This window comes from Rhizophagus irregularis, chromosome 20 (assembly GCF_026210795.1).
Source record: "Rhizophagus irregularis chromosome 20, complete sequence".
In the NCBI taxonomy this organism is placed as follows: domain Eukaryota; kingdom Fungi; phylum Glomeromycota; class Glomeromycetes; order Glomerales; family Glomeraceae; genus Rhizophagus; species Rhizophagus irregularis.
This window is the reverse complement of record NC_089448.1, coordinates 2,818,290-2,844,047: the sequence shown is the minus strand read 5'-3', so window position 1 is coordinate 2,844,047 and position 25,758 is coordinate 2,818,290. Positions and strand designations below refer to the sequence as shown.

The 25,758-nt window shown below is 28.2% G+C and overlaps 12 protein-coding genes across 12 annotated transcripts; 2 read left to right on the top strand and 10 right to left on the bottom strand.

Annotated features, from left to right (window-relative positions):
• Window positions 1-9: 9 nt before the first annotated feature.
• OCT59_013215 (uncharacterized protein) lies at window positions 10-5,092 on the bottom strand (the record flags this gene model as incomplete). The annotated part of the gene is made up of 17 exons (XM_066140666.1): window positions 10-888; window positions 1,000-1,119; window positions 1,194-1,341; window positions 1,416-1,586; window positions 1,672-2,079; window positions 2,159-2,333; window positions 2,405-2,529; window positions 2,625-2,720; window positions 2,791-2,968; window positions 3,031-3,348; window positions 3,448-3,660; window positions 3,727-3,862; window positions 3,958-4,165; window positions 4,269-4,381; window positions 4,472-4,598; window positions 4,668-4,719; window positions 4,799-5,092. 17 exons carry the CDS (start codon window positions 5,090-5,092, stop codon window positions 114-116), a joined length of 3,657 nt encoding a protein of 1,218 aa, XP_066001527.1. The 3' UTR covers window positions 10-113.
• A 56-nt stretch (window positions 5,093-5,148) lies between these two features.
• On the bottom strand, window positions 5,149-6,072 carry OCT59_013214 (uncharacterized protein). Its single transcript, XM_025317870.2, has 5 exons — window positions 5,826-6,072; window positions 5,693-5,755; window positions 5,564-5,625; window positions 5,429-5,500; window positions 5,149-5,348 (listed from the first exon to the last, which is right to left on the bottom strand). Exons 1-5 carry the CDS (start codon window positions 6,067-6,069, stop codon window positions 5,292-5,294), a joined length of 498 nt encoding a protein of 165 aa, XP_025177366.2. The 5' UTR covers window positions 6,070-6,072; the 3' UTR covers window positions 5,149-5,291.
• A 131-nt stretch (window positions 6,073-6,203) lies between these two features.
• OCT59_013213 (uncharacterized protein) lies at window positions 6,204-7,087 on the top strand (the record flags this gene model as incomplete). Its single annotated transcript, XM_025317871.2, has 1 exon — window positions 6,204-7,087. The coding sequence occupies one exon, from the start codon at window positions 6,204-6,206 to the stop codon at window positions 6,900-6,902; it is 699 nt and encodes a 232-aa protein (XP_025177367.1). The 3' UTR covers window positions 6,903-7,087.
• Window positions 6,837-7,861, bottom strand: OCT59_013212 (uncharacterized protein). The gene is made up of 4 exons (XM_025317872.2): window positions 7,594-7,861; window positions 7,406-7,506; window positions 7,266-7,323; window positions 6,837-7,177 (listed from the first exon to the last, which is right to left on the bottom strand). Exons 1-4 carry the CDS (start codon window positions 7,685-7,687, stop codon window positions 7,098-7,100), a joined length of 333 nt encoding a protein of 110 aa, XP_025177368.1. The 5' UTR covers window positions 7,688-7,861; the 3' UTR covers window positions 6,837-7,097.
• A 146-nt stretch (window positions 7,862-8,007) lies between these two features.
• OCT59_013211 (uncharacterized protein) lies at window positions 8,008-10,899 on the top strand (the record flags this gene model as incomplete). Its single annotated transcript, XM_066140665.1, has 8 exons — window positions 8,008-8,286; window positions 8,370-8,453; window positions 8,540-8,609; window positions 8,678-8,821; window positions 8,891-9,030; window positions 9,114-9,224; window positions 9,316-9,465; window positions 9,538-10,899. 8 exons carry the CDS (start codon window positions 8,008-8,010, stop codon window positions 10,237-10,239), a joined length of 1,680 nt encoding a protein of 559 aa, XP_066001526.1. The 3' UTR covers window positions 10,240-10,899.
• On the bottom strand, window positions 10,748-11,889 carry OCT59_013210 (uncharacterized protein). Its single transcript, XM_025317874.2, has 2 exons — window positions 11,309-11,889; window positions 10,748-11,201 (listed from the first exon to the last, which is right to left on the bottom strand). Exons 1-2 carry the CDS (start codon window positions 11,784-11,786, stop codon window positions 10,972-10,974), a joined length of 708 nt encoding a protein of 235 aa, XP_025177370.2. The 5' UTR covers window positions 11,787-11,889; the 3' UTR covers window positions 10,748-10,971.
• Window positions 11,890-12,522: 633 nt separating this feature from the next.
• OCT59_013209 (uncharacterized protein) lies at window positions 12,523-13,684 on the bottom strand. The gene has a single exon (XM_066140664.1). The coding sequence runs from the start codon at window positions 13,583-13,585 to the stop codon at window positions 12,914-12,916; it is 672 nt and encodes a 223-aa protein (XP_066001525.1). The 5' UTR covers window positions 13,586-13,684; the 3' UTR covers window positions 12,523-12,913.
• Window positions 13,685-14,804: 1,120 nt separating this feature from the next.
• Window positions 14,805-16,220, bottom strand: OCT59_013208 (uncharacterized protein). The gene has a single exon (XM_066140663.1). The coding sequence runs from the start codon at window positions 16,033-16,035 to the stop codon at window positions 15,148-15,150; it is 888 nt and encodes a 295-aa protein (XP_066001524.1). The 5' UTR covers window positions 16,036-16,220; the 3' UTR covers window positions 14,805-15,147.
• Window positions 16,221-17,429: 1,209 nt separating this feature from the next.
• On the bottom strand, window positions 17,430-18,353 carry OCT59_013207 (uncharacterized protein; the record flags this gene model as incomplete). The annotated part of the gene is made up of 1 exon (XM_066140662.1): window positions 17,430-18,353. One exon carries the CDS (start codon window positions 18,351-18,353, stop codon window positions 17,430-17,432), a length of 924 nt encoding a protein of 307 aa, XP_066001523.1.
• Window positions 18,354-19,216: 863 nt separating this feature from the next.
• Window positions 19,217-20,501, bottom strand: OCT59_013206 (uncharacterized protein). The gene has a single exon (XM_066140661.1). It carries the CDS (start codon window positions 20,422-20,424, stop codon window positions 19,480-19,482), a length of 945 nt encoding a protein of 314 aa, XP_066001522.1. The 5' UTR covers window positions 20,425-20,501; the 3' UTR covers window positions 19,217-19,479.
• Window positions 20,502-21,578: 1,077 nt separating this feature from the next.
• On the bottom strand, window positions 21,579-22,772 carry OCT59_013205 (uncharacterized protein; the record flags this gene model as incomplete). The annotated part of the gene is made up of 1 exon (XM_025308514.2): window positions 21,579-22,772. The coding sequence occupies exon 1, from the start codon at window positions 22,758-22,760 to the stop codon at window positions 21,579-21,581; it is 1,182 nt and encodes a 393-aa protein (XP_025177375.1). The 5' UTR covers window positions 22,761-22,772.
• Window positions 22,773-23,949: 1,177 nt separating this feature from the next.
• OCT59_013204 (uncharacterized protein) lies at window positions 23,950-24,657 on the bottom strand (the record flags this gene model as incomplete). Its single annotated transcript, XM_066140660.1, has 1 exon — window positions 23,950-24,657. The coding sequence occupies one exon, from the start codon at window positions 24,655-24,657 to the stop codon at window positions 23,950-23,952; it is 708 nt and encodes a 235-aa protein (XP_066001521.1).
• Window positions 24,658-25,758: the final 1,101 nt, after the last annotated feature.

Below are 25,758 nucleotides of genomic sequence, written 5' to 3'. Positions count from 1 at the left end.
ACGCAGTTTTTGATACATTTTTACTTTATTCATTAATAAATCATTCGATTTTAATTATTAATTTAATTATAAAATTTCTTTAACATTATTATTATTTTATATTAGTAAATCGCCTATATTTCAATCTCTTCATCTGAACTCAAACTGATTTCAATTTGTCCAGGATCGATAATCACTTTTTTATTATTTGTAATACGCGTTTCTACATAATCAACTTCTTTATCCAGTATAAATTCATGATTGTCTGTAATATTATTATTAAGTTGTGTTGTTTCTATGTATTGAGGTGCAGTTACGTCATGAGATGACTCTAAAGAGTCATTTCCATCAAATGGTACATCTGTTAAATTATTATTTAAATTCTTGACCTTCTTGTCACTTACAGATTCCATTGATGATTCATGATTTCTCTCATTAATATCTTTTTTCTTAATTTCTATATCAGTTTTGGTTTCTGAGGACCCATGCTTCATGCTTTTTTCGTCACTTACAGATCCAAAGGATGGTTCATGATCCTTTTCATCAATATACTTTTTCTTAATTTCTGCATCAGCCTTAGGTATCATATTTGTAGAATTTGAACCAAATGTTGACTCGTCTAAACTTGATATGCCATTAATATCACTTTTTCCCAAAGATTTATGTTTCATGTCTGAGGCGCTTGAGGATTGCAAATTTAATGATTGAATTCCAGCAAAATTTCCTTCCATATTTGATGCCTTTTTTTCTTCTTCCCTTTCATGATAACGACGTATTCGTTCTTCAGCAGAATCATCTTTAAGCATTAATGCTAAGCTTGCTGCAGCGCGAAGTGAGGAAGGGTCTCCTCGACGTGCTAAAGTGTTCAAAACGTAATGCACTGAATTTTCTTTTTTTGCCACGAGGTGGCTGAACCAAAATAGACAATATTAGTTAAAGCTTAATAAAGAAAAAAAAAATACTCATGTTTAATATAACAAAAGTCATGCACAATCAAATGAAAATTCATAATATAGCTACCACAAGGCAGCCTGTTCGTATGCCTCTTCCTTTTCTAGTTGAATCGCCCATGAGTTATATAAATCAGAAAAAATAGGATCATCATCGGGAAGTCGTTGCTTTGCTAGAGCTATAGCTTCACTAAAAGTAGGGACGTTAGCATATGTTTTTTTATAACGGTTCGTTTTAAAAAAAATTTTTTATTATTGATTTACCGGAACATTTCAGCTCTATGGTAAATCTTAATTGCTTCACGTATTTCTCCACACGCAATCCAACACATAACAGATCCATGATGATCGTTTTTTGCTGCGAGCTTTTGAGCCTGCCGACGCATCATAGACAGCCATACATCTCGTCCAGCTGCGAATTAACATAAAAATAAACATTCTGCTTGTTCTATTTAACATACTTAGTCCTATAAAAAGAGCTCTTACCAATAGGACTAAGAGCAAGAATCATCCAATCTTGCTCAGAAAATTCCTCAGTGTCTTCGGTACGTTTAACCAATGAGGCGAAATTACTAGACCATAAATCTAATAAAATTGCAGGATTTGCATCTAAGCCACCTAAATTGAAAGTAGCGCCTGTTTCATTATGTGTTGCAACTGCCAAAATACGTTAAATATTTAATAATTAATTACGTTACCGAAGTTTATTAAATTGAAATAAATAAATATGAATATATTATACCTTCTTTTGACATAACTTTCCTTGCCATGTATTTATCTCCAAAGAAGAGCTGATCGAACGTCGACTTCTGTGAATCAACGATATTTTCTTTATCAGGTTCCTTGCCATCCCATAAATTCATAGCTTTTTCCCATTCTCCTCCATATAATTTATGTGCAAGCTCAAAAATCTTATATTGAAGATTCTTACGCCGAGCGGGAATAGAACTAACAGGAAATAGATTTTTTAATTTTTTAGTTTTTTTGGATGACCGATTGTCCGGTTTGCGTCCAACTTCTGTGGGCACAACAGTATCTTTTTTTACCGTTGACTGAACATCCATAGCTTCTGCTGACACTATACTTTGCGTCGAAGATGACGATTTTTCATTCAACAAGACCGATTTTGGTTTGTTTTCATTTAGTGCGTCTTTTTTATCATTATTATTTAATATTATTATTTGGATCCATTAAAGGAAACAAAACTAGCACGGAAATTTTAACGATACCTTTATTTTGTTTATAGATATTCTCGCTGGGCCTCCAAGCAATACACATTGCATCATCTCCTGCAGTAAAAACTAAATCTTCATCATGCAAACTCCATTCTGTACAAAATAATCGACTTTGGGGTTGATGTCCACAGAATAGAGAAATTGGAGAACCATCCAATAAATTCCAAACCTTGAAAATAAAATAATAAATTAGCATAAGTGTCCATCAAATTCATAAAACAATTAATATAATTTAATTACAATAGCTGTTCCATCAAATGACGAAGAAAGAAGCTTAGTAGTATTAGTTGGACACCATGAGATACCGGTTACCCCTCTTTTGTGCATTTGAAGAATTAGTTTACTCGACGATGTTGGAATGTAAACTATAATAAACGCAACATATATATGTGTGCGTGTGTGAATCAATCAACATAATTTAAATTAATCCCGATTAACAAACAGTTAAAAAAATAATTACCCGTAGAAGCTAATTTTTCCGGATCGCTTAAATCATGAATTGTAACTAATGTATCATCTGATCCACATGCAATTAGAAAAGAATTTCCTTCAGCATCTAAAAAGATTACAAAATATATTTATTATAGAGACAAATTATCACAAATATAAGATACATAACAACAAACCTGGAGGGCACCATGAAAGCTTATTAATTGTGGCACGATGTCCAACATTATGATATATAACTTTTAACGAAGGTAATTCATAAACTTCTACCCGCCCGTCAACATTACCAACGGCAAAATATTTGCCGGTAGGATGTACGGCAATTTCACTTCGTTTTGGTAAATATCCAGATTTATTCTAAAAAAAACATGCTTTTTAGTTGTAAAAATGCAAGTTTATGAGTGTTTCTCAAATTTTACCTTCAAGATTTGTATCCAATCTGCATTAACTTCTTTAATCATATCGTTGACGGAAATAGATGGTGCCTTGATTTTAGCGGTGTCACTTAGTAATATTTGTCCATCGCCTCCACAACTAAGAACGAACGCTCCCGGTGACTCTTCTTTTGACCAATTTAACCATTCTGGCATACACCATTGAATAGAATACACTTTGCTCTTATGATAAGAAGTAAAGGTTTTAAAGTTCTTATCACTCTGGAATTCATCAAACAAACCAATTGTACCAATATCAGTCCCATAAGCAAATAATCCTTCCTTAGTTGGATGATATTTTAACTTTACGTAGAAGTAGCAAATAGATATGATAAGTTATTAACAAAAACAAAAAAAAAAAATAGTAAAAAATAACAAATAATTATTAATTAAAATACTTGCACTAGATATTTTGGTTTTAAGGCCCTTATAATATAATGAAATATCATATGAATTTTGAAGACTTGCGAACTTCCATATCTTAACTGAACTATCCCCACCTCCAATTGCCAGTTTATATGGATCCACAGGTGAAATGGTTAAGTCGCTAATAGATTGAGAATTAGTAATCGCAGCAACTATAGGTTTTCTTTCGGTAATGTTCCATATGATTATCTAATAAATAATTTTATGTTAATAAGTAACTTAAAAGATTAAATTAATATGAATATAACAAAAAACCTGACGGTCCATTGAAGTTGTAATCATTTTCTTGCCACAAGAAAAGAATTGCATTGTAAAAATAGGACGACTATGGAGATTAAATTTTTGGAATTTTGCCGGTGAAATATCAAGGTCCCACATATAAATATCTCCCCTGTAAGTAAAAAGAAAAAAAAAACAATTAATTATCTTTGAAAAACAGTTAGCGTGGCAAAAAAATTTATTCCCAAGGATACAATTTATATTTACATATATGAAGCTGAAATCAGCCAATTCTTTCCGGGAATCCATACAGTGGACATGAATAACCTTCCCTTTTGTTGATCCGTCAAATGAGGCGAAGGGCCTGGCATATTGATTGTTCTTGCAAGCTTTTCTTCTTCAACATTCCAAATGCGTACCGTTTTATCTCTAGATCCAGAAACCAACCGTGTATATCCAGAAGTTATATCATTTCCTAGTTTATATGGTTATTAAAAGGTTATTAATCAATTTTAATCTAAATCATTAAATTCTGAAAGAGCTAAAAGTAGTCTAACGGTTAGTCTAACAGTAGTTACCTGGTTCCCAACATAAACTTTGAATCTCAAGATCGTGACCATTTAATCGACGCATAATATGACCATTCAAATTTGAGTCAATGTTAATAACAAGGATTGCACCATTACGAAAACTGAAATAGATTTAGTGAAACGTGAAATTTTCATGATAAATATTTCAAATCAAACAGGATTAAATTTTAATATACATCATGTTAACTTACGCGACTGCCATTAGTCTATGATGGGTTGGTGATGCGACAATACAATCGACAGGCGATTGAATAAAATAACATTTGTTCATCTTATTATTATTAGGATTCCAAATAGTTAAATCCCCAGGTTTGTCGCCTAATAAAATGAGATTACACAATTAAGCGCGATAAATATGAATTCATTAATAATTATCCGAAATAGTACCTGATACAATTAATTGCCTATCTGTAGTCCATGCAACAGCATTTATATCGCTCTAATATAATGTAAATGAGAAATAATCGCAATCGAAAATATGAAATGATTTTAATGCTCTCAAGATAATTCAAAAATACCTTGAAAGAAGTCAGGGACGCGACTTGCTGTTGGTTCTCCATATCCCAACACCTTACAGTTTTGTCAGAGCTGCCACTAGCACATAAAGTGCCAGCTGTGTCCAGCGCGTTTATTTTACTAGAATGTCCTGATAAATGTCCGACATATTGTAATGTTTCAGAATTTAGAAGAAATATAGTAGTAGAAGCAGCGTATGCAAACAATTTTGTTTCTGGAGATAATGAAGCAATATTAAACGAGAACCAATTTGGTGAAGGAGGAATGCAACGGTAAATCTTTGTATTGTTTTTCATGTTCGTTCAATATGTACGGTAAAGTATCAAGGACACGTTTTTAAAGGAGAAAAAATTTTTAAATGATTTATACCAAAAATTAACTTTAATTGCGTTCACGTGAAGATCATCCTTACACCCGTATAACATTTAGTTATAATAGTTTTACATATAAAAAAATTTATACAAAAATAAGAGAATTTTACAAGATAAATCTAATTCATCGTTTAACACTATCTTTGATCCATTTTAAATATGACTCGTTACCCGCATCAATCTATTTCACAAACAAAGGCTCAGGGTTAATTTCTTTACATGACAATGTGGAAAAAATGAATAAAAAAGCTGATTTCATACTTTAACAGAAAGCACCTCCGGAACTTCGTAACCATGATTTTTATTTACATAATCTGTGAGTTCACTAACATGCTAAAGAAGAAGACAATTAATTACAAAATTATTGAAGCGAATTCTTAAAACTTGCTTACTTACCTTTTCCAAAGTTTTTATCATTAACAATTGTTCTGTAGACTCTTCAATTTTGCCTTCCCACCCTAAATCATTTGAAGCAAGACTTAAGAGAACACGAAAAAATGAAATTTGTAAACTAATTAAACTTACAATAAAGGGAAGTAACTTGTGGTATAATATTAACGCAAGCAACAAGTTTCTCTTGTAATAAACCTTTGGTGAAGATTAATTAATTATCAAGTGTAAAAAGAATTGAAACCATGCTTATTGGGAAACCTTATACCTCGTGATAATTTATTAGCAACCTCAGCATTCGGACATGTAACATATACGATACGTGACGCCGCAGCACTCTCCATAACTGTCTTTAACGAAGGAGCTGCACACGCTAAAGTTGTTGAAAAAAGACGAGGTGATAAATGTGTAAGAAGAAGAGTAAAGGTGAATAAGCGTAAAGTCAAAGGTTTAGAATGCGGAAAGCGGAATGGTTGATGAAAACGACGTGATCGTAAAAGTGAAGGAATCATGATTGATGACCAAATTTTTTTTGATTATTTTGTGGTTTTTAATCAACCAATGACAGCTCGTAATAATTACGTAACCTCAGTTATCTGTTATTTTACCTTTTCCCCGCATTTTGAAATTTATAACTGTTCTCAATATGAAAAAAGTATTTGGTTGTTGTAATTGTTCTTCAAGTCCTTTTAGTTTCTCGCTTAATTCATATACTCAACGTCGTTTTTTTTCGCAATCACTTATAATTTCACGGCACCATTATGATGTTTTAGGAGTTCCTCCCGAGGCTGATCCCAAATTAATAAAGTCACAATTTTATAAATTATCAAAAAAATATCACCCAGATGCAAATATAGGAGATAAAACGGCTGCTTCAAAATTTATTCGCATAAATGAAGCATATTCAATATTAAGCAAAGAACAAAGTCGAAGAGAATATGATCAATCAATACGGCACCAACTAAACAATAAACCTTCAAATTCTTATTATAATCGACCTCATGTGAGACATCGTGGAAATAATTCTGGTGTGTATTCTGGTACAACTGGACGTAGTAAATCAGGATTTAATTTTCATAATAAGCAACGAACAGAGTTCAATTTTCAGGAACATTTTCAAAGACATTATGGGGAAGAACTCAGGAGAGCAAAATCTGAAGTTCATAAAGAGAGAGAAAAGAATATGAGGGGTTCATTGGAATATAGACAAAGCCACAAAATGATTAGATTAGGGTTAATAGTATTCGTAACGATAGTGCTTGGAACTAGTGGTCAAATTTTCGCACAAGAATTTCGGAGAGATGAATTATTTATAATTAAGCAAGAAGATTCATTAAATAATTAATTAGATATTAATATAATTAACATAATTAACCCTCCAAAATTATATGAAAAAATGAATTTAATTTAATGACTTAATATAATGATTTAAACTAATGAATTCATGTACATAATATAATATAATAATTTGTTATGTAACATTCTAAAATACACATATACTTAATATACTTAATAAGTGGTTTATATATTATTTTGATTTTTACCAGTCAGGGATTTGATTGAAATCATAGCCATCATATCCTTTATATGCATAATAAGCAAGTCCAACATGATAAGCACCTATTCAATAATGAGAAAATGAAATATTTTAGTTAAGAAAAAAAATCAAATCACAAAATAACCAAATTATTTCTTATTTTTTAATTACCAGGTATAAATAATAACGACCCAAGGAAAAAGAAAGGTTTTCCTCTATCTAACCATTCCTAAATTATTTAAACATTTGATTTATAAATAAAAAATATTCTATGATAATGCTTTTAAATTTTAAATTTAAAAAATTCATACCTCGTTTGCGATAACACCAGTTATAATAAGTGATCCCAAAATAATCCCTAAAGAACCCAGTACAAATAAAATTGTAGCTAAAATAATTGATTTCCATGGAACTATATAAATATGAAAAAAAATTTAATCAATCAATATAAAGACAGATATTAAAAATTTCAAATCAAACAATAACAATAATAACGTACTCGGGTAAACTGGTCTTCGAAACTGCGCATCGGAAAAGCCAGTGTCTTCCAGTTGTATATATCTTCTCGTTCTAAACCCTCTTAAACCTCGCATTTTTATATTCAGTAAAATAAAACTGTTATACTGTTATAGAAATTATTGTTCGGCTTATATGGTAATAAATTAAAAAGAACTGGGAAGTAAAAAAAAAATATCAACAGTGTGAAGAATTTATGAAACAAAGAACGATTAATCAAAAACGATATATTTGCAAAACGCAAGTCTTCCGACTTTCATATAAGTATATAAAAGTTTGTAAAAGAGGTTAGTGGATTTTCATCATATCATGTGATCAAATTTCATGACAACCAATCATAAATATATTTACATTATTGGGTCATTTCCGATTATCTACACGAAACTTTACCTTAATAATGTCCATAATAATGTCCTCCAAAAAAAGTGTTAGAAGTGTTGCGACGCAAACCTTTCCTAATCACACAATTGAACGTACTTCGACTTTGTGTATAACTCCAAATTGCCTGAAAACAGTAACCGAAGCCGTTCAACAACCGACGTTTAGCATGTTAAAAATAACGTGTGTTCAAAGTATCGAATATAACCTACAACTAATTCCGACCATGAACCAGCTCAGTGAAGAGGACATTCAAAAAATGGACATTATTTTGTCAGAGGGAAAAGCCAATGTCAATATATCCTTTTATAATTATATTATTTTAAGCCAAAATTTACGTTTATTTACGCGTTTGAAAAGTATCTTTGACTCTTAAAACACTTTGTTAACAGGATAGACGGCAAATTATATACTCTTAATACGAAAAAAGAAAGTATAGTACTAAAGCGCCTATGTAGACCAGAGGTATATTATTATTATATGAATCTTTAATCATGGATTTTGAATCTTTAATTATGGATTAGATTTAATCAAATGCTAATTATTGATAGATATGGAAGCAATTTGGATTCTCTAATATTGAACCCGAACCAATAGTAAAATCTCGACAATTTAGTAAAAGTTAGTTTTCTCATATTTTACAAACCACTTAAAAAAGATTTATATTAATCGTGCACTCGATCATTTAGAATACTGGTTATATGCAGCTGGAAGCCAATGCTCTATGCCATACATTTCTCACGATCAGGCAAACCAGATACCACCACACGGAACGCTAACTCAATTGACTATTATATTAAATTGGGTTACCATTAATGATGATATCCATTTTTGTTAATAATTATTTAATACGTTTTCAATCTATTTATTTTCCTTGACAATATTTCGCGTCACACACGCAGCATTGTTACGACGGAAGTTAACAACAGAAAAGCAGGAACTCTCCTTAGAAATCGCCGCAATTGATTTGGCATTTCGAAGCTTAATGAAAAACCTATTATCGCAACGATATCCGCTCATATTTTCACCAAATTATCAGGAAGTAAGCATTATAATCAAAGCGTACAACCGTTGTGTACCCTTATTTATGTTATGTAATCTGCTTTCTGTTTGGATTTGCTATAGAAATTACAATCTATAACAAAGTATATTCCAACAATTTCGAATTCTATCGCGCGTATTATCAGAAATAGTCCTAATGATGAGTTTCGATCGCAAACCAATAAACACATCCAAGTATACCATTTTTTTATTATACATTAACGATTGAATTACTAATAATATATAAGTAATAATTAAATTAATTAAATTGAGTTTTTTTTTTCAGGAAACGCGTGATCGGGTTAATTTATCGTTCCCATTACAACAAGATATTAAAGACCAGAATCTGACTTCGAAACGGATAAGGAACATCCTGGAAAATGGGTTATACACTATTGCCAAAGACATAAATGTGCCTACTACATCATTTGTTGAGGTGAGAAATCAAAATTTTATTTAGATGTTTATTATTATTATTATTATGAAATTTACTTTGATCTTTTTTTAGCATTCGTCAAGTGACGAAGAGGTATTAGACAGCCGCATCGAAGAACGAGAAGCGGCTAAATCAAGAAAATCTTCTGATTTGAAACAGAAGACAAAGGTTACTCATGATGTGCCTGAAGCAGATTTTGATGTTTCTTATCAAACCAATGATACGGATTATGATTTATCTGTTAATCTGGAATCTGAAGATAATGAATCATTATTTGATAATGATGACATGAACATTATTGAAAAGGTGCTGGATGTTGATGATGTCGAATCAATGTTTGATGAGTTTGAAGATAATCAAAATTTGGTTGAAGAAGAATTGGAACAATCTTCAGATTCCGAGAATTATGAAAACTTTTGGGATGAGGAAGATATACAGTTTCTCTTTGGAATCAAAGATACAACAACTATGAACACATGTAATGAATACACTACAAAGTTTTCACAAAAAGATAATATAGATAATGACATTGATTTATTAGATTATGATTCATTTGAAGAAGAAGATATGCACGATATAGATTCTGATTTGGAATCACCTAATAAGCGAAATAATTTGAACGTAATGTCATCACATTTACGACCGAAAAGTCCTTTTAGAGATAAAACTAATGATTTATTTCAAGGACGAGAGATATATGATTCAAAATCACAATACTTTTTAAATGAGAAGAATCAAGATTCAGAAGACACATTTTTTGATACAATGTTTTGATTATTGTGTTAAAAAGAGAAAATTTTTTAATTCATTGATGTTTAATCTTTTTAAACATCGCAGTTTATCATTCTTCCTTTTACGGATAATTTATCCGAACAGATGCCGCCTTTGATAATCACTTAGGTGAAGTAAAATGGTTACAATTATCCGGGTCGGAAGTAGACATTGAAGTCAACGTTTGAGGTCGGAAGAAATTAATGGTTTGGGTGTGATAGGAAAGCAAAGATATATTGATAAGTGATTTGATAGGAAAGCAAAGATAGAGAATAGAACATCGATCTGAAGTCGGAAGAAGTTAACGTTAGATGTATCGATGAGTGGTAACGTTTTGATAAGATAGTTAGAGAATAGAATATCGATCTAAGATCGGAAGTAGTTAACGTTTGGATGTTGATATACCGATGAGTGGTAATGTTTTAAATTGATAAAAAAGCAAAGATCGATCTTAGGTCGGAGGTAGTTAAAGTTTGGATGTGATAGGAAAATAGAATAGAAATAATTTATTTTATATGGGAAAAAGTTTCCTTAAATATTTAATTTTAATTTAAAATTGTATAAATTGTATAAGAAATGATCTTATTATAATAATATACATTAAATTAATAAAACTTAATAAAGATTGTTTATATTTCACTTATATATAAAATATATATATATATATTTATATCTACAAAAGAATGTTATTTTTAAGGGGTCCATATTTTTTTCATCCAGTGGGATTGTTTTTTTTTAATAAATGTAAGGAATTAATTTACTAACTCTAGTAGAATATTCCAAATAATCAACACCAAAAGTTCTTAATAAAACAACTTCTTCTTTTCTAATTCTATACAAATAAGTTAAAATAATTGCAATAAAAATAATTAAAGCAACTAAATAATTCCCTGATGATAAACCAAAACCAATCCATATTAACAATTGACCCAAATAACCTGGATGTCTAATATATCTATATGGACCTTAATAAAAAAAGAAGAAGAATTATAAAATTAGGAAAATGTTATAATTAAAAAAATTAGGAAAACATTTCAATAAACATTTCAAAATATCTCATTATAATATATACCTTCAGTAACTATGAATTCTTCACCAATTCTAAGAATTCTAGTAAAAAATTTATTGATTCTCATAGCATACCATCTTAACCAAATACCCAAAAAAATCAAAAATATACCAAACCAAGAAATGAAAGATTCAAATTGATAAGGATAAATTTTACCAATAATATCATCATCATTATTATTATATTCTAATAATAAAATAAAAATAAAAGGTAAACCAAAACAAAATGAATTTATAAAATAAAAGAAAAAAAAGGATTTTGAAGATTTTCTTATAAAAGATATATTATTAGATGTTGTTGATGATGATGAAAAATAATCATAATTTGAATCATTATCATAATCAAATAAAAGAGAATAATATGTTGAATCGGAATTTGATAAACATGTATCAAATAATACGTTTATTAAAAAGAGTAAGAAATATGCTATGAATAATGGTGTATGATATGATAATGAATGATTAATAAAATTTAATAACATAATTAATTAATTTAAATCTCGATCGGATATTTTTTTTTTTTAAAGTCAGAAAAAACCAAAACTTAAATAACGCAATCAATAAATTGAAGGTTAAAAAAGATTTTTTAAATGATAATAATAAATAATGGTTCATTTTATATACAAAATCATAGCTATAAATAAATTGTATCAATTAGTATCAATTAGGTAAGAATTACGTCATTTAGAATGTAAATCAAGTCCAAATTTAAACCTTATGTGGGTTAATTTAGGTTTAAATTTTCAAATGAATGCAAAAAAAAAATGCTTTGATATATTATTGTTAAATGAATGGTTTTATGTTTAATATTATTAATATTATTATGACCTCATTATGATAAAAAAGTTTGTGAATTATAAACCAAATTTGTTTTTTTCGATTAACTGTTAATTAAAATTTTAAAATTTGATTAGTTGAAAACCATATTTTTCTAATCTAGAAAATTTAGAATTTCTTTATAGTATTGTCATTTGGAAAAGTTTAAACTATTTTTGCATATAATTAATCATTTATTATTTTTCTTTTTTTTCTTTTTCTTTACCATATTGAATAAATGTATTTTACTAAATACGTAAATTTATAATTTATACAATGGTGATTAATAAAAATGGTGTTACCTTTGCCACTTTTTGCCACTTTTTGCCGTTCAGATTTATTTTTAACCAATTATTTTTTAAAAACAAGCGATAAAATCTCGGAAATATGATATAAACGATTGAAAATTCGATAATTAATTTTATGATACTTTAATTTTTATATTTTAATAGCATAAAATTAATTAAACATGATATTAAGCGATTGAAAAAAAAAGCGAATAAACGATTATGAATATAGATATATATATATACATACGATTATGAAGGATACCTAAAACACGAATGTAACGCTAGGGAATATATTAAAACGATTTAAAAGAAAATCTTAATATATCATAGAAACTTATAAAAAAAAAAAGGGTTATAAAAAAAATTTGACATAAAAATTTTTCTATATAAAGTTACGAATACTTAAAAAAAATTTAAAAAAAATTATATTCGTGATTTCAAGAATAAATCGTCTTGAAAAAAAATTCGAAAACTTATTTTAAACTTAAAATTTTTACTTAAACTTAATAAAGATAATACGAATAACTGGCCAAATGAATGTCATGGTGTGTTATTGACTCTGGAATTGGCTCGGCGTTATCATTAGTTAAGTCGGGATTAGGAGTTAGGTCTGAATTAGGTGGCGGTTCTTCATGATTGGATTCAATGATGGTCTCAATGGACTCATCTTCTTTTCTACTATCCTTTTTTTTACCTCTTTCAGGTTTATATCTATACCCGGAATACTTCTCTAAGTGCTTTTTTTTAGCGTGCTCCGCTAATCTATAATACATATCTTTGGTATCTTCCGGTTCGTTTTGCCACATTTTACCGACTACTTTTGATATCTCAGCTTCCGTTCTTTTAGAAAATACGTCGTTATGCTTTGCTTTCTTCTCTCTTCTGTAAATTATGAAAGCATTCGGAGGGCGTGGAACTTTAACAATTCCCTTTTTTCTATTGCTGATAGCCTTTCTCGTTTTATCGGAGTTTTCTGATAACAACTCCGCATCCAGAGTTAAATTATTAACCATCCCGTCACAATTGTCGCAAGCATCGCCCACAAAATGAATGGTTTTATTAGCGGGAGATTTACAAGGATTCATATCAATACTCGCGTTTTCGTATAGGCTGAAAACGCGATAATTTCCTTGTGATTCGTATGCTTTTCTTTTAACGGCTCGATTTTTGGACATGATATGTAGAGAGGAAGGTAAGTTGGGTAAGTTGGGTAGAAGTTATGTGGTGTTAGCCGTTAAAGAAAAGAAAACGAAAAAATGGACGAGATGGTTTTTGATTCAAAGAATTTTTTTTCCACCAATTTGGTGTCTTTATATAAGAAAATTTTACATATATTCTCATATTAATTAGTTTAATTATTTTAATTGGTACAAATCATTAAGAAAATTATTAAAAGGAACTTTTATTTAAAGTTTTTTCCGGTAGGTTTTTTTTTTTCAAAGATCAAAATGGTAAAAAATCATAATAATCATCTCGATAAGGCAAAAATATAAATTACCCGCAGCTTGCTCTAATAAAAGTTTTAATAATAAATGGAAACTTATGGTCTTTGTTCGAGTTCTGAATAATTCCAAATTCGTTTTGTAGAAAAAAAAAAAATTAGAACCAACCATTTTTCTTTCTGTACGCTCAAAAAAAAAAAAAATATTTATTAATTATATATTATTATCTTATCTGTTACATTGTATTATTATTATATTGTATGTATATATTATTATATTTATATTATATACTACTATATTTATGTTATATTCTACTATACAAGTACATATTTATATAATTTCTCATTAAATCAAAAAAAGCAAAAAAAGCTTTTTTTAGAATTTTTATCTTTCAAAAAACTTTTTTTTATCACGTTTATTGAATTTCTGATTTGGATACGAATAAAAAAAAAAGACAAAAGAACATTTGTTTACTCGTGTTACCGGAATCTTTCTCCGTCGAATAAAAAAAAACCGATATAAAAGATTAGGAAAAATCTATTTATTGAATTTATTTAGGTTGATTGAAAAAAGATGGGGGTAAATTGGGTCCCATGATCTTCATCAAAGACCAACCACACGCATTTATTTGACTTTGGTATTTGGATATATTTTGAAACAATAGCATTTTTTATCAATAAAAAAAAAAAATATCATTTCATCATTTTATTATTATTGGTAAGTAAATCTTTTAATGAAAGATTAAGGAGAACCCGTTCATGGGCTTAAAAAATCACGATTTTTTTTAAGATTCTAAAAAAATATTCGAAATATCGAAGGAAAAAAAAAAAAAAAAAGAGAACCTAAAAATATTTAAATTCTCGTCCGTCAAAGAAAATTGGGGGTGTCGTTATTTCAAAAAGGAATGTGTTTTGGTTGTGTAACAGAACACAACACCGGAAAAATTGGTTTTTTCTTGTGAAACAACAAACCTATATTTTGGCAATTTTTATATGTAAAAAAATTCTAAACATCTTAACATTTTTATAAAAGTAATTCCCGAGTGTTGAAAAAAAATTATTAATAAAAATCTTAGATAATAAAAAAAAACAATTTTATCGTAAAGGGAAAAAAAGAATACTTAATTAAAGAAACTCAATTTAATTTTTAAGGGAAGTAAAAACGAAAAAAAAAATTAGGGAAAAAAGAAGGAATTCTTTAAAATTTAATATTTAAAATATTAAAAAAGTTATTATTTTCATATCTTATTTAGTATCTACCAGGATAACATTCGCGAATCATCATGCGTTGAAAGTTTAAGAAAATATTCCATATGTTTCTATATCGGTATTTTCATTAAATTCGTTTTTTTCATTAATTTCATTTGTTTCATCGATTTCAATAAAATTATTGACGAAAGAATACTCATCGTTTAACTTAAATTTTAACATAGGATCTTGCCAAATGTTGTTGTTTCGATCATATTCTATTGGTGGTAAGAAGTTTTCTGAAGTGCTATCGGAAGTATTATTGGAAGTGCTATTGGTATCATTAATTCTATTATCATTTGAAGGGGGTGATTTCATTGTTTCATTTTCAGGTGCAAAATAATCTAATGTTGTCGTAAAAAACTCACAATTATTTAATTTCTTATTTATTTTTTTTACTTTCCTTTTATTCCTTTTATTTGGTTGATTTGGTTTAGGTTTTTTCATGTGGACGGGTTGATATCTATAATTTTTACCGTATTGTTCAATGTGACGTTTTTCCGCCAAACGAGAGAGAGCGGAAAATAATTCTTTGACTTCCCACGGTTCTTTTTCCCACATTTCGCGAATTTTTAATGAAACAATTGCAGTTGTCAACCCTTCAAATTCTTTATTCATACTTTTATCTCTGCGATAAAGTATCCAAGCGTTTTGACGGCGTGGAGCATTTTTAGTACCATTTTTTTCATTGTTTTTAGAACATCGTGATTTTGTTGAATTGTTAATGAGGACTTCAATTTTGATATTAAATTTATAATTAGATTGATAAACGATGTCTTCATCGCTCTTAATATCAAACCGTATGGCACTTCTCGGGTCCGGCGGTGATGGTGGTGGGGGTAAGGATTTTTCTCCGTTTTTTTCAACCGTAAATACACAATAGCCCCGTCTTGCAGGTTTGTTAAGCTTTTGCTTTCGTTTTTGGTTTTGTGACATTTTAAATTGTTTTTTTTTTTCGATGAAATAAAACAGAAACAAAAACGAAAAAAATAAAAAAGTGTAATAAAGGAAAGTGTTTTGAAAAAAAAAATTACATATATATTTTTTCTTTTCTTAAAATGTTATATATACTATATATAATACTATATATACTGTATATATATATAAATGTATATATAACAAAAAAAAAAACCATAAAAGACGGGGAACAAATTTATTGAAAAAAAAAATTTTAAAAAAAAAAATAGAAAAAAACGGAGAGAGAATTTTTTTTTTTCTTTCAAAATTTCTATCAAAAGTAAACCATTAAATAAGTTCTCTGTATAATCTGTATAATCATTTTTCATTTGTTCAATTAAGGTTAAATAACTTGTATATTTCAGTTTTTCCGGATTCTTTTTTTTTTATTATTATTATTACGTGGCACTGACTCTATAAATGGTTTTAAATATTTAAAATAAATTTCCTGAAATAAAATTAATTTTAAGTTAAAAATTCTTTTGATTGTGCGAATATTTTTTTTTTTTAAACAATATGAATTATTAATGACGTCTTGTTTGAGTAGTTTGAGTAAATAATAAATATTTTTTTTTTTTTCTTTCTAAAACAATTTTATCGAAAACAATTGCAAAATATTTAATGGATCGTTAATTAATAAGAAAAGGAGAAAAGGACTCACCCGATTTATTCTTGTACTACAAGTAATACCACATTTAGAGAAGAATTTTATTTTTAATAAAAAAATTTCGTTTATTTTTTTTCTTATAAATCTTAAAAAAAATAAATACATAGATTGTTTATAAAAACTTATTTAAATCTTATATAATAAACTTTTAAATCTTATATAATAAAATAAATTAAAAAAAAAATCTTAAAAATCTTTAAAAAAAAACATAAAAGAAAGGCATAGTATTAAACTTAAAAAAAAAATTTTTCATAGAAAAAGCATATATGTAGCTTAGGTAATAAAAAAGGCATATGTTTGGTATAATTTATACGGCTAATAGCGTATATAGTAAATCCGGAAAAGTTTAAAATAAAATTTTTTTATAACTAATATTATTACTAAAAAAAGGCGTGTTTCCTTTTTAGCTAATATTATGACTAAAAAAAAAAAGCGTGTTTCTTAAAACACAATAATCATTTGAGAAAAATAGTAAAAAATACTTTACTCAATAATTTGAATTCCTACTTGAAATAAAAATAAATGTCCCCTAAATAATAAATGTTTCCTAAAAAACAAATGTCAACTAAATAATAAATGTCTCCATCTAAATTAAAAAATAATTTTTTTCAATTTCTTTAAAAAAAAAAACATTCAAGAATATTTGCTAAAAAAAAATGTGTGTTCTCGATTGAGAACTGAGAGAGAGAGATGTCTGATATCCAGATCAATCGCAAATGATGAACTGGTTAAACAATTTTTCAAAATTATCATCATCAATACTTTCGTTATATTGATTTTGATCGTTGTCGATCAAGGGAGGTATATGTTCGACGAACATGTCGTCTGGGTTGATTGGTTGATCAAGGGTGAAGTCTTCAGCGTTATAAAATAAAACCCCGACCAATGGGAAGTCACTAACATCGTTATCGTCACTATAATTAAGAACCAATGGGGAATCAGTTTGAATAATATCGTTATTGTCGTTAGGAAATTCACCCATGTCGACCAATGGGGAATTAGTTGAACTAGCGGTATCCGATTGAGAAGAGGTGGAAGTATTTGTGATGCTTGGGGAGAGGATATATTTAGATAAGTCAAACTTATCATCACTCCAATCAGAACCAGTCTCGCTAATATTTTCGTAATGTTCTCGATTGTTGCCTTTCTTTTGTCTTGGTCTATATGTGTAGTTTGGGTTTTTAATTGCATGTAGCCTTTCCGCTTCTCTCGCCATAGTTTTAAATAAATCTTTTACATTCTCAGGTTCATTTCTCCACTCTTCGGCAATAAATTTTGAAATTTTTGCAGATTTTTCATTGGTCCTTCCTTGAGTAAGTTGATAAAAAGCCTTTAGTTCTGCTTGCTTGTTTCTCCTATATATAAAGAAGCAGTTTGGTGGGCGAGGCACCTTTCCGGTTCCCTTTTTTTTATTTCTTTTGGCATCCCTTGTATCTTCGGAATTAGCTAATAAAACATCGACATCGATGCTAAAAGGATAACCCCAAGACTTAATAAAGTCATAATCGCTCATATTTCTTCCAATAATAAAATTATTATAACTGTTTGATTCAGGTGGTGGTGGTGGTGGTGATTGAGGTACAAGGGGGTTGTTAATAAGGTCAATGGCAAAAGAAATGTTGCAAGACATGGTAAAAATAAAAATAATAATTTTATTTTTTTTTTAATTTGTTATTTCTTTTTTTTTTTTTTCTTATTGTTTTTTTTGGCAAGGGTAAATTTTTGTGAATTTATATAAAAAAAAGGGAACAAGAAAATTTTTTTTCGACAATGATTTGAAAGGTTCCTTTTTATATTTTTTTTTATATATCAATTAATATATATAAATAAATTAATATTGCTTTTGTTCTCAAAAAATAATAGTCATATACATATATATAATTAATATATACTGTATTTATAACTGTAGCGCAGCCGTAGTTATAGTTACATTGCTTTTGTTTCGGTCGGTCATCAAAAAAAATTGGCTTTTGTATTTTTTTATGGTAAAATATACGTAATTAACTAATGGAGATTTTATTTCAATAACAACTAATCTTTCATTCATATCATTTCCTTTTTTGATTGTTGTATTTTTTTATGTATGCGTTATTGTAAGTTATTATAAAAAAAAATATACTTTAATTATAGTATAAAAAAAAAACTTTTTTTTTTCTTCGTTATTAATAAGTTGTTATTATCCCCATTTTGGGCATTTTTCATAATAATAATAATAATAAATTTAATGAAATCATTATCAACATTTTAAATTTATTTCATCGTTTTTTTTTTGTATGCTATTTTAAGCAATCAGAAAAAATTTCAACATTGTTACATTGTTGAAAAAACGTAATTTAAAACGTGATAATGTGATTGTTCCAAAATTAGATAATATCACACCGCAGTATAAGATATTTTGGAACATTAAAAAAAATAAAGTAAAATATATATGAAAAAAAAGGGAGAATACGACTAGTAAGATATATTATCAAATATGTCGTATTTTTTAATACTAAAAGTGAAAAAAAAATGAAATATATAAGTTTATTAACAGAAACTTAAGTTTACTTACTAATAAACTACACAAAAAATAAAACTAAAAAAAAAAACTAGAAAGAAATCTTTTTCATCAAAAAGAAAACTAAACTAAACTCAATCTTGTAATTTAATTTTAAAAAAATTGAACAAGTAAAAACTTGTATGTGAGAGAGGGGGTATCTGGATAACCAAATGGTTAAAAAATTTTTGGGATTAATTATTTATTTCCCAGTAGAAGTTTAATTTGGCTCATTAAAAGTTGAGCCTAAAAATGCTGTATTTTCAGCACCAGGTCTCATTGGATTTGCGCTCATGGAATTAAAAAAAGTATACATTTGATAAGCGAACATAAGAAAATTATCATCAAACTGGATGGGTCCAGCTGGAGGAGTATATAAGTTACCAAAGTTTGGCATATCGTTAGAATTGATTGCATTACCTGCAACCCCATAAGACGTAGTGTTTTCAGAACGTAGAGTTTCGGTAGTGACATCGTTAGGTTCGTTAATAGCCGTTCCGTCCAAGGTACCAGAAATATCGCTAGGTTTTTTTGCCCATATATCACTCAATCCGGAAAAATTAGAAGCCGTATTATAAGATTCATCTGAATCATCAAACGTAAAAAACTCGTCCAAAATCATATCATTATTATCCGCATTATCCTCAAAAATAGGTCCGTAGCTTGATGACGAAGAAAGCGAAGAGGGACTATCGGGAATAGGACTGTAACGTTCCCTATCATTTCTGTCTTTTTTCGACATTGGCCTGTACTTGTAATTTCCGTATTTTTTATTATGGGCTTTTTCTGACAATCTTGACAAAGCCTCAAATAAAACCTTTACTTCCGGGGTTTCCTCACTCCACATTTTTGCGATTTTTTTTGAAATATCGCATGACCTTAACCCTTTATGTTCATTTTTGTGCTTTTTAGCTTTATCTCTTCGATATAATATGAAGGCGTTTTGTGGTCTAGGTGGACCAGAATTTCTTCTAGGTCTTCTGTTACCCCTCGAGTTTGCCAAAAGGACTTCAACCTTTATAGCAAAGTCATAGGTTGAAAGAAAAACTATTTCTTCGTCGTTTAGAAATATTGGCTTATTAGAAGGTCTTTGTGGAGGAGATGGTGGGACTTTAGTATCGGGCATATACCCTCTTTTAACAACATAAAAAGTTGATTGCGACATTTTTCAATAAAAAAAAATTTTTCTTTTTTTTTTTACTTTAAAAAATTATACGGACAAAGTGAGTAACCCTAAAGTCCTAAAAGAATTTATAAAAGAATTATTTGCACCCTTTTATACTTTTTTTTTTTATCTTTTTGTTGTTTTTTTTGGCATAAACGCAGTAATTACGTAAAATAATTTCTTTTGTGTCGATCTTATGCCCTTTTTAGGAAATCCCTTAAATTTTAATCTGAATTTTTTTTTCTTCCTTTCTTTTTCTTTTATTTTATTTAGGTAAAAAGTGTGAAAAAATAATTAAATGAATACCAATATGTTTATTTCATTCTTATTTTCATTTTTTTTTATTTTTTTTTTAATATGTATGTATATATATTTTCTCTCTAATATCTACGGCTTTTCTTTTTTTTTTTTAAAAAAAAAAATCATTTCTTTTTCGTGCAACGATATTCAAGTGACACAAAAAGAAAACATCTCCTTATCTTTTATAATTGGTGATTAACCATTATATTATTATTATTATTTATGTGATAAGTTGTTGTTTTCCCATTTAACCCATTTAATAATGATTAAATTGTAACGATTGGACATTAATTTACACAAATATCTGTTTAACGCGTTTTAGTCAAGTTACATAAAAAAAAAATTTTATTTTATATTAACTGTTAAGAAAAAAAAAACTTTATTTTTATTATCAATATTTATATTAAAAATATACAATACAATTTATAACAATGAGGAGTAAAAAAAAAGAAAAAAGGAAATAATAATAAAAAAAAATAAATATTTAATAAAGTTTATACATATGCATATAGTGTAAAAAAGGAAATTTTATAAAGGAGATAATCAAAAGATGTCGATAACTTAAACTTCTTAAAAATTTAACTTATATATAATTCATATTAAATTGTTATAAACAAAACTTAAAAAAAACGTGTTCTTTGTATAGATTTTATATGGATTTTATCCCTATAACAAGTCATAATAATATCATATGTCACAGAAATTTACTAAAAATCATGCTCAAAATTTTCAACTCGAAAAAAAAAAAAAAGTAGAAAAATTTAAACATATTTCTGGTATATTAATGTGATATACTTTTATAACGACTTACTATAGGGATAAAGTCCATATTTTTTTTTTTTTAATCCATACAATTAATAATGGTTGTTAAGAGGATATTGAAGAGGATATTGCATCTCAATTTCCTCCAAACCCGGAAATAACGAATATTCTTCGACATACTTGATGGTTTCCGTGGTGGTTGTGCTGGTGGTGGTGTTGGTGGTGGTGTTGTGAATGTCGTCAGAATCCTCATCTTGAGGGGTCGAAAAAAATGCTTGCTCCATGCTTGGGAAGTCCGGTATATCAGGACTTTGTAAGCACAGATTTTGGTCCCAAGGTACGGATGGTACCAACATAGTATTATTATAGCAAATTAGGTACGCAGGGTTTGTTGTTATGGCTTCTGATGGTGGCATATCAATAGGAGACGTTGGAGTAGGGGACGTCGGAGTTAGAGGGCTAGGTGACGACATATCAGTATCAGCTGTGAGTGTCGTTGGAGTTGGAGGCATTGATGTGGGAGTTGGGGGTCCCGGAATTGTAAATGTAGGCGGTGATGATGATGACTTAATCATAATGATGTCATTTGTTAGAGTTGGAGGGTTCGAATATGTCGGTGATGGTAACGTAGACATATGAATGGTGGAAGTTGGAGGGTTCGAATATGTCGGTGATGGTAACATAGTCATATCAGTGGTGGGAGTTGGAGGCGGTGATGATGAAAGCTTAATCATAGTGGTGTCGTTTGTTGGAGTTGGAGGGTCCGAATATGTCGACATAGTATTATCAGTGGTGGGGGTTGGAAAGCAGAGGATTTTGCCCTCATACATATCATTTGAATTATTTTTTCTTTCTGGTTTTGATTTTTTCGAGGGCCCGGGAACATATTTGTAATCTTTATGTTCCGTTTCATGAATCCCTTCGGCAATTTTCGCGAGGACTTCGAATAAGTCCTTAACTTCCTTTGGTTCATGTTTCCACATAATGGAAACTCTTTTTGAAATAACTGAAGATTTTAGTCTAAAAAACGCTTTGTTGGCGCTCTTATCCCTTCGGTATATGATCCAGGGATTCTGGCGTCTTGGCGCTTTTTTTATTCCTTTTTTTCGGTTCCTCTTTGCTCTTCGAGTAGTTTCAGAGTTTCGTACTAAGATTTCAGGGTGTAAAGTGAATTCATACCGAGTATTTTCCAAGATTTCGCTGGCAGTTTTGCCAAAGTCAAAGAACGTCACTTTGCTTGGGTCAGGTGACGAAGGATCGTAAATGTTATTCATTTTTTTTTTTTTAGAAAAAAATAAAAAAAAATAATTTTTTATTCTCAAGAAAAAAAATGGTTATTTTTTTTTTAAAAAAAATAATAATAATAATAATTTTTTTTTTGACGACGGATGATTAATAAAAATTAATGAAGAAAAAATTTTTTTGTTAGCATTTATCAGTTTAATTTATAAGAAATTTCAATAGGGAAGGAATATTGTACTACAGAACTTAACCATAGGTGGGTGCTTTTGTTTTTTATATTTTGATACCGATTAACAATAACAATATAACAATTCCGTGAAAATATAATAAGAAATAAACTAGTTTTTTTTTTTAACAAAAATTGTTTAAAATAAAAAAAAAATAAAAAAAAAATTTTTTTTTTATTATGTTACATTAAAATAAAATTAAGTTTTTTTTTATTATTAAAATATAAAATATAAGTTAAAATGCCAATGTTCACTTTATGCAGTATATCATCAAAAAAAAAAAACTTACTTTCCCACACCTTTTTTTTTTTCCCTGAAATTGTTTTAATTAATAAAAATAATTGATTGAAAATCAAAATAAAAATTTTTCTTATCTTTTAATAGCCAAGAAAAATCACGTTACGTATTTTTTTCTTATCTTTATTACATTACAAAAGACAGAAGAGCGGTAAAGAAAAAAAAAAAAAAAGAATGAATGACAAAAAAAAAAAAATTGATCTTTATCATATTTTTTTGACAAAAGTTTTTTTTTCCATAATTTTCGATAAATTTCGTATATATATATATATATAAAAAAAAAAATTTTTTTTTTATTTAAAATATCATAAATTTTACATAATATATATAAAGGAAAGAAAAAAAAATTATTTTTTTTTTAAAATAAAACAAAATTTACATGACCATTTTTTAAGTAATTAAAAAAAAATCATATTAAACTGTATATACATCTTAGTTCGTTGCTTTTTAAAACTTATCATCATCATATATCATAATAAGTATTGTTAAAATATTATAAATATTTTGTTAAAAAAAAGTTTTTTAACAAAAATTTTTAGTTTTTACAAAGATGAAAAAGAAAAAAACTTATATACAAAAAAAAAATATACATTATTCCCCCTATCTAAAGCCAATATATAAAAATATCGCAGAAACGTTCTAATAATATACTAAAAAATCTCTATTTTATTTTGAATAACAAAATAAAGTAGAAAATTCATAATATATTTTTGGCCCATTTTTGAGATATTTCATTATGTTGACTTTCTAAAGGGTCGCTCGGATTTTCAAAATTAATATTCGGTAAACCTTGCAAGAGGCTTCTGCATTCTTCGCAATTTTGCATAAGTTGCATAATATCGCATAGTTGTAATAAATTATCTGGAAATTGAACATCATTTATATTATCTGGTTCTGATGGCGCAGGTACGAATTCTAGAATCTGAAATTCTGGAGGTGTCACAATCGGAAATTGTATGGAATTTTTTGATGGTGGTGTAGTTGGTGGGGTTATCGGTATTCTGGAAGTCTTAGAAATCTTTGGTTTTTTATTACGGGTCCTTCTTGGCAAATATTTATAATCAAGGCCATATTTCTCCATGTGTCTTTCTGCGGCCAATCTTGCTGCCGCTTCATATACTTCTACCACTTCTTTCGGCTCATCGTTCCACATTTTAGCTATTTCTTTAGAACTGAATCCTTTCATTTTACGGCTTTTATCTCTAAGATAAAGAATCCACGCATTTTGGCGTCGTGGTATAATATTGGTACCATTTTTTTTATTTCTTTTTGCGAGACGTGTATTTTGAGAGTTATTTATAAGTTCTTCATATGTTAAATTGAATTTTCTATAATTCCTAACGAGTACTTCATCCGTACTGAACGTTATTGGATTATTTATTGATTGATAGTATTTGTTACTCATATTATAAAGATATTAATGCAGTAATTGTTTAATTTAATTGTCGTTATTTTTTATTTATTTCCTTTTTTTTTGAAAAAAAAAATAAATAAATGGCCCTTTTATAAGAAATTTTGGTTGGAGAATTTTATTTGGCATAACGGAATAAATATCCGTGATGAAATGTTAAATGCACGATTAACTGATTAATTTGTGTTACGAAAATAAAAAGAAAAATTCACCTTTGTAATTCACGAAATTTTTTTTTTATATAGCAATATTCTTGTTTTAAGATTTTCTTTTTTTTTTTTACAATGGGACAAATTATTTCGAAAAAAGCCCCATGATGTTATGTATAATACACGTAAATATAAAAAGATCAGCTATTATGATGGGAAATTTGTCACACGAACGAAGTAATTGTTATTTGACCTAATTATATGATCTGCTCATCTGGATCATGTGTTATGACATTAAAATTTTCATTTTCCGTAGCCCACAATTTAAAAGAACATCTTCTTTAACGCTAATTGTTTTAATTACGGGTAAAATTACAAGTAAAATTCCAGTTTTTTTTTTATCAATACATCTACTAAAAAGAAAAATAATTTTTATGTGGGTATAAAGTGAGAGGTTGCACACAGAATTACCATGTTGATAATTTGCTATACATATCATATAATCAAATGGTTGGTACGGAATTTACAGCCCTGTGGCAAGCCCTGTGGCAAAGCTTTGATTAAAAAGCTTCGGTTTTCATTTTGTTAAAATTACAAAACCAATTAATCTTTTTACAATAACGCATTCATATATGAAACAAATATCGTATGTAAAATTAAATTAAATCGACAATCCTTGCTTAAAAAAAACCGGTATATTTTGATGATGTGCGGACTTTAATTGCGTGTGTGCCGACTGTGCCGTGTTATGCATAATTTGTAATAACATTTATATGATTAATGAGTAATATTTGTAGTAATTAAGTAATTTAAAAGAAAAAAAGGGTGAATAACAATGAAAAAAGTTATAAATAGTAAAAAAAATGAAAATAGAAACAATGACAAATGTTAAAAAGAAAGAAAATATATATGATTATTAAAAAAAATAAAATTATTATCCCATATG

Excerpts from the sequence above, each read along its gene's own strand:
- OCT59_013210 (XM_025317874.2), bottom strand. The coding sequence starts at position 11,786 with ATGTTATTAAATTTTATTAATCATTCATTATCATATCATACACCATTA. Across the intron at positions 11,202-11,308 it reads AGAATTCATAGTTACTGAAG|GTCCATATAGATATATTAGA; the intron begins GTATATATTATA and ends TTTTTTATTAAG.
- OCT59_013209 (XM_066140664.1), bottom strand. The coding sequence starts at position 13,585 with ATGTCCAAAAATCGAGCCGTTAAAAGAAAAGCATACGAATCACAAGGA.
- OCT59_013206 (XM_066140661.1), bottom strand. The coding sequence starts at position 20,424 with ATGTCGCAATCAACTTTTTATGTTGTTAAAAGAGGGTATATGCCCGAT.
- OCT59_013208 (XM_066140663.1), bottom strand. The coding sequence starts at position 16,035 with ATGTCACAAAACCAAAAACGAAAGCAAAAGCTTAACAAACCTGCAAGA.
- OCT59_013212 (XM_025317872.2), bottom strand. The coding sequence starts at position 7,687 with ATGCGAGGTTTAAGAGGGTTTAGAACGAGAAGATATATACAACTGGAA. Across the intron at positions 7,507-7,593 it reads TCGAAGACCAGTTTACCCGA|TTCCATGGAAATCAATTATT; the intron begins GTACGTTATTAT and ends ATATTTATATAG. Across the intron at positions 7,178-7,265 it reads GTCGTTATTATTTATACCTG|GTGCTTATCATGTTGGACTT; the intron begins GTAATTAAAAAA and ends ATTATTGAATAG.
- OCT59_013214 (XM_025317870.2), bottom strand. The coding sequence starts at position 6,069 with ATGATTCCTTCACTTTTACGATCACGTCGTTTTCATCAACCATTCCGC. Across the intron at positions 5,756-5,825 it reads TGCTAATAAATTATCACGAG|GTTTATTACAAGAGAAACTT; the intron begins GTATAAGGTTTC and ends TCTTCACCAAAG. Across the intron at positions 5,626-5,692 it reads ACAAGTTACTTCCCTTTATT|GGTGGGAAGGCAAAATTGAA; the intron begins GTAAGTTTAATT and ends CAAATGATTTAG.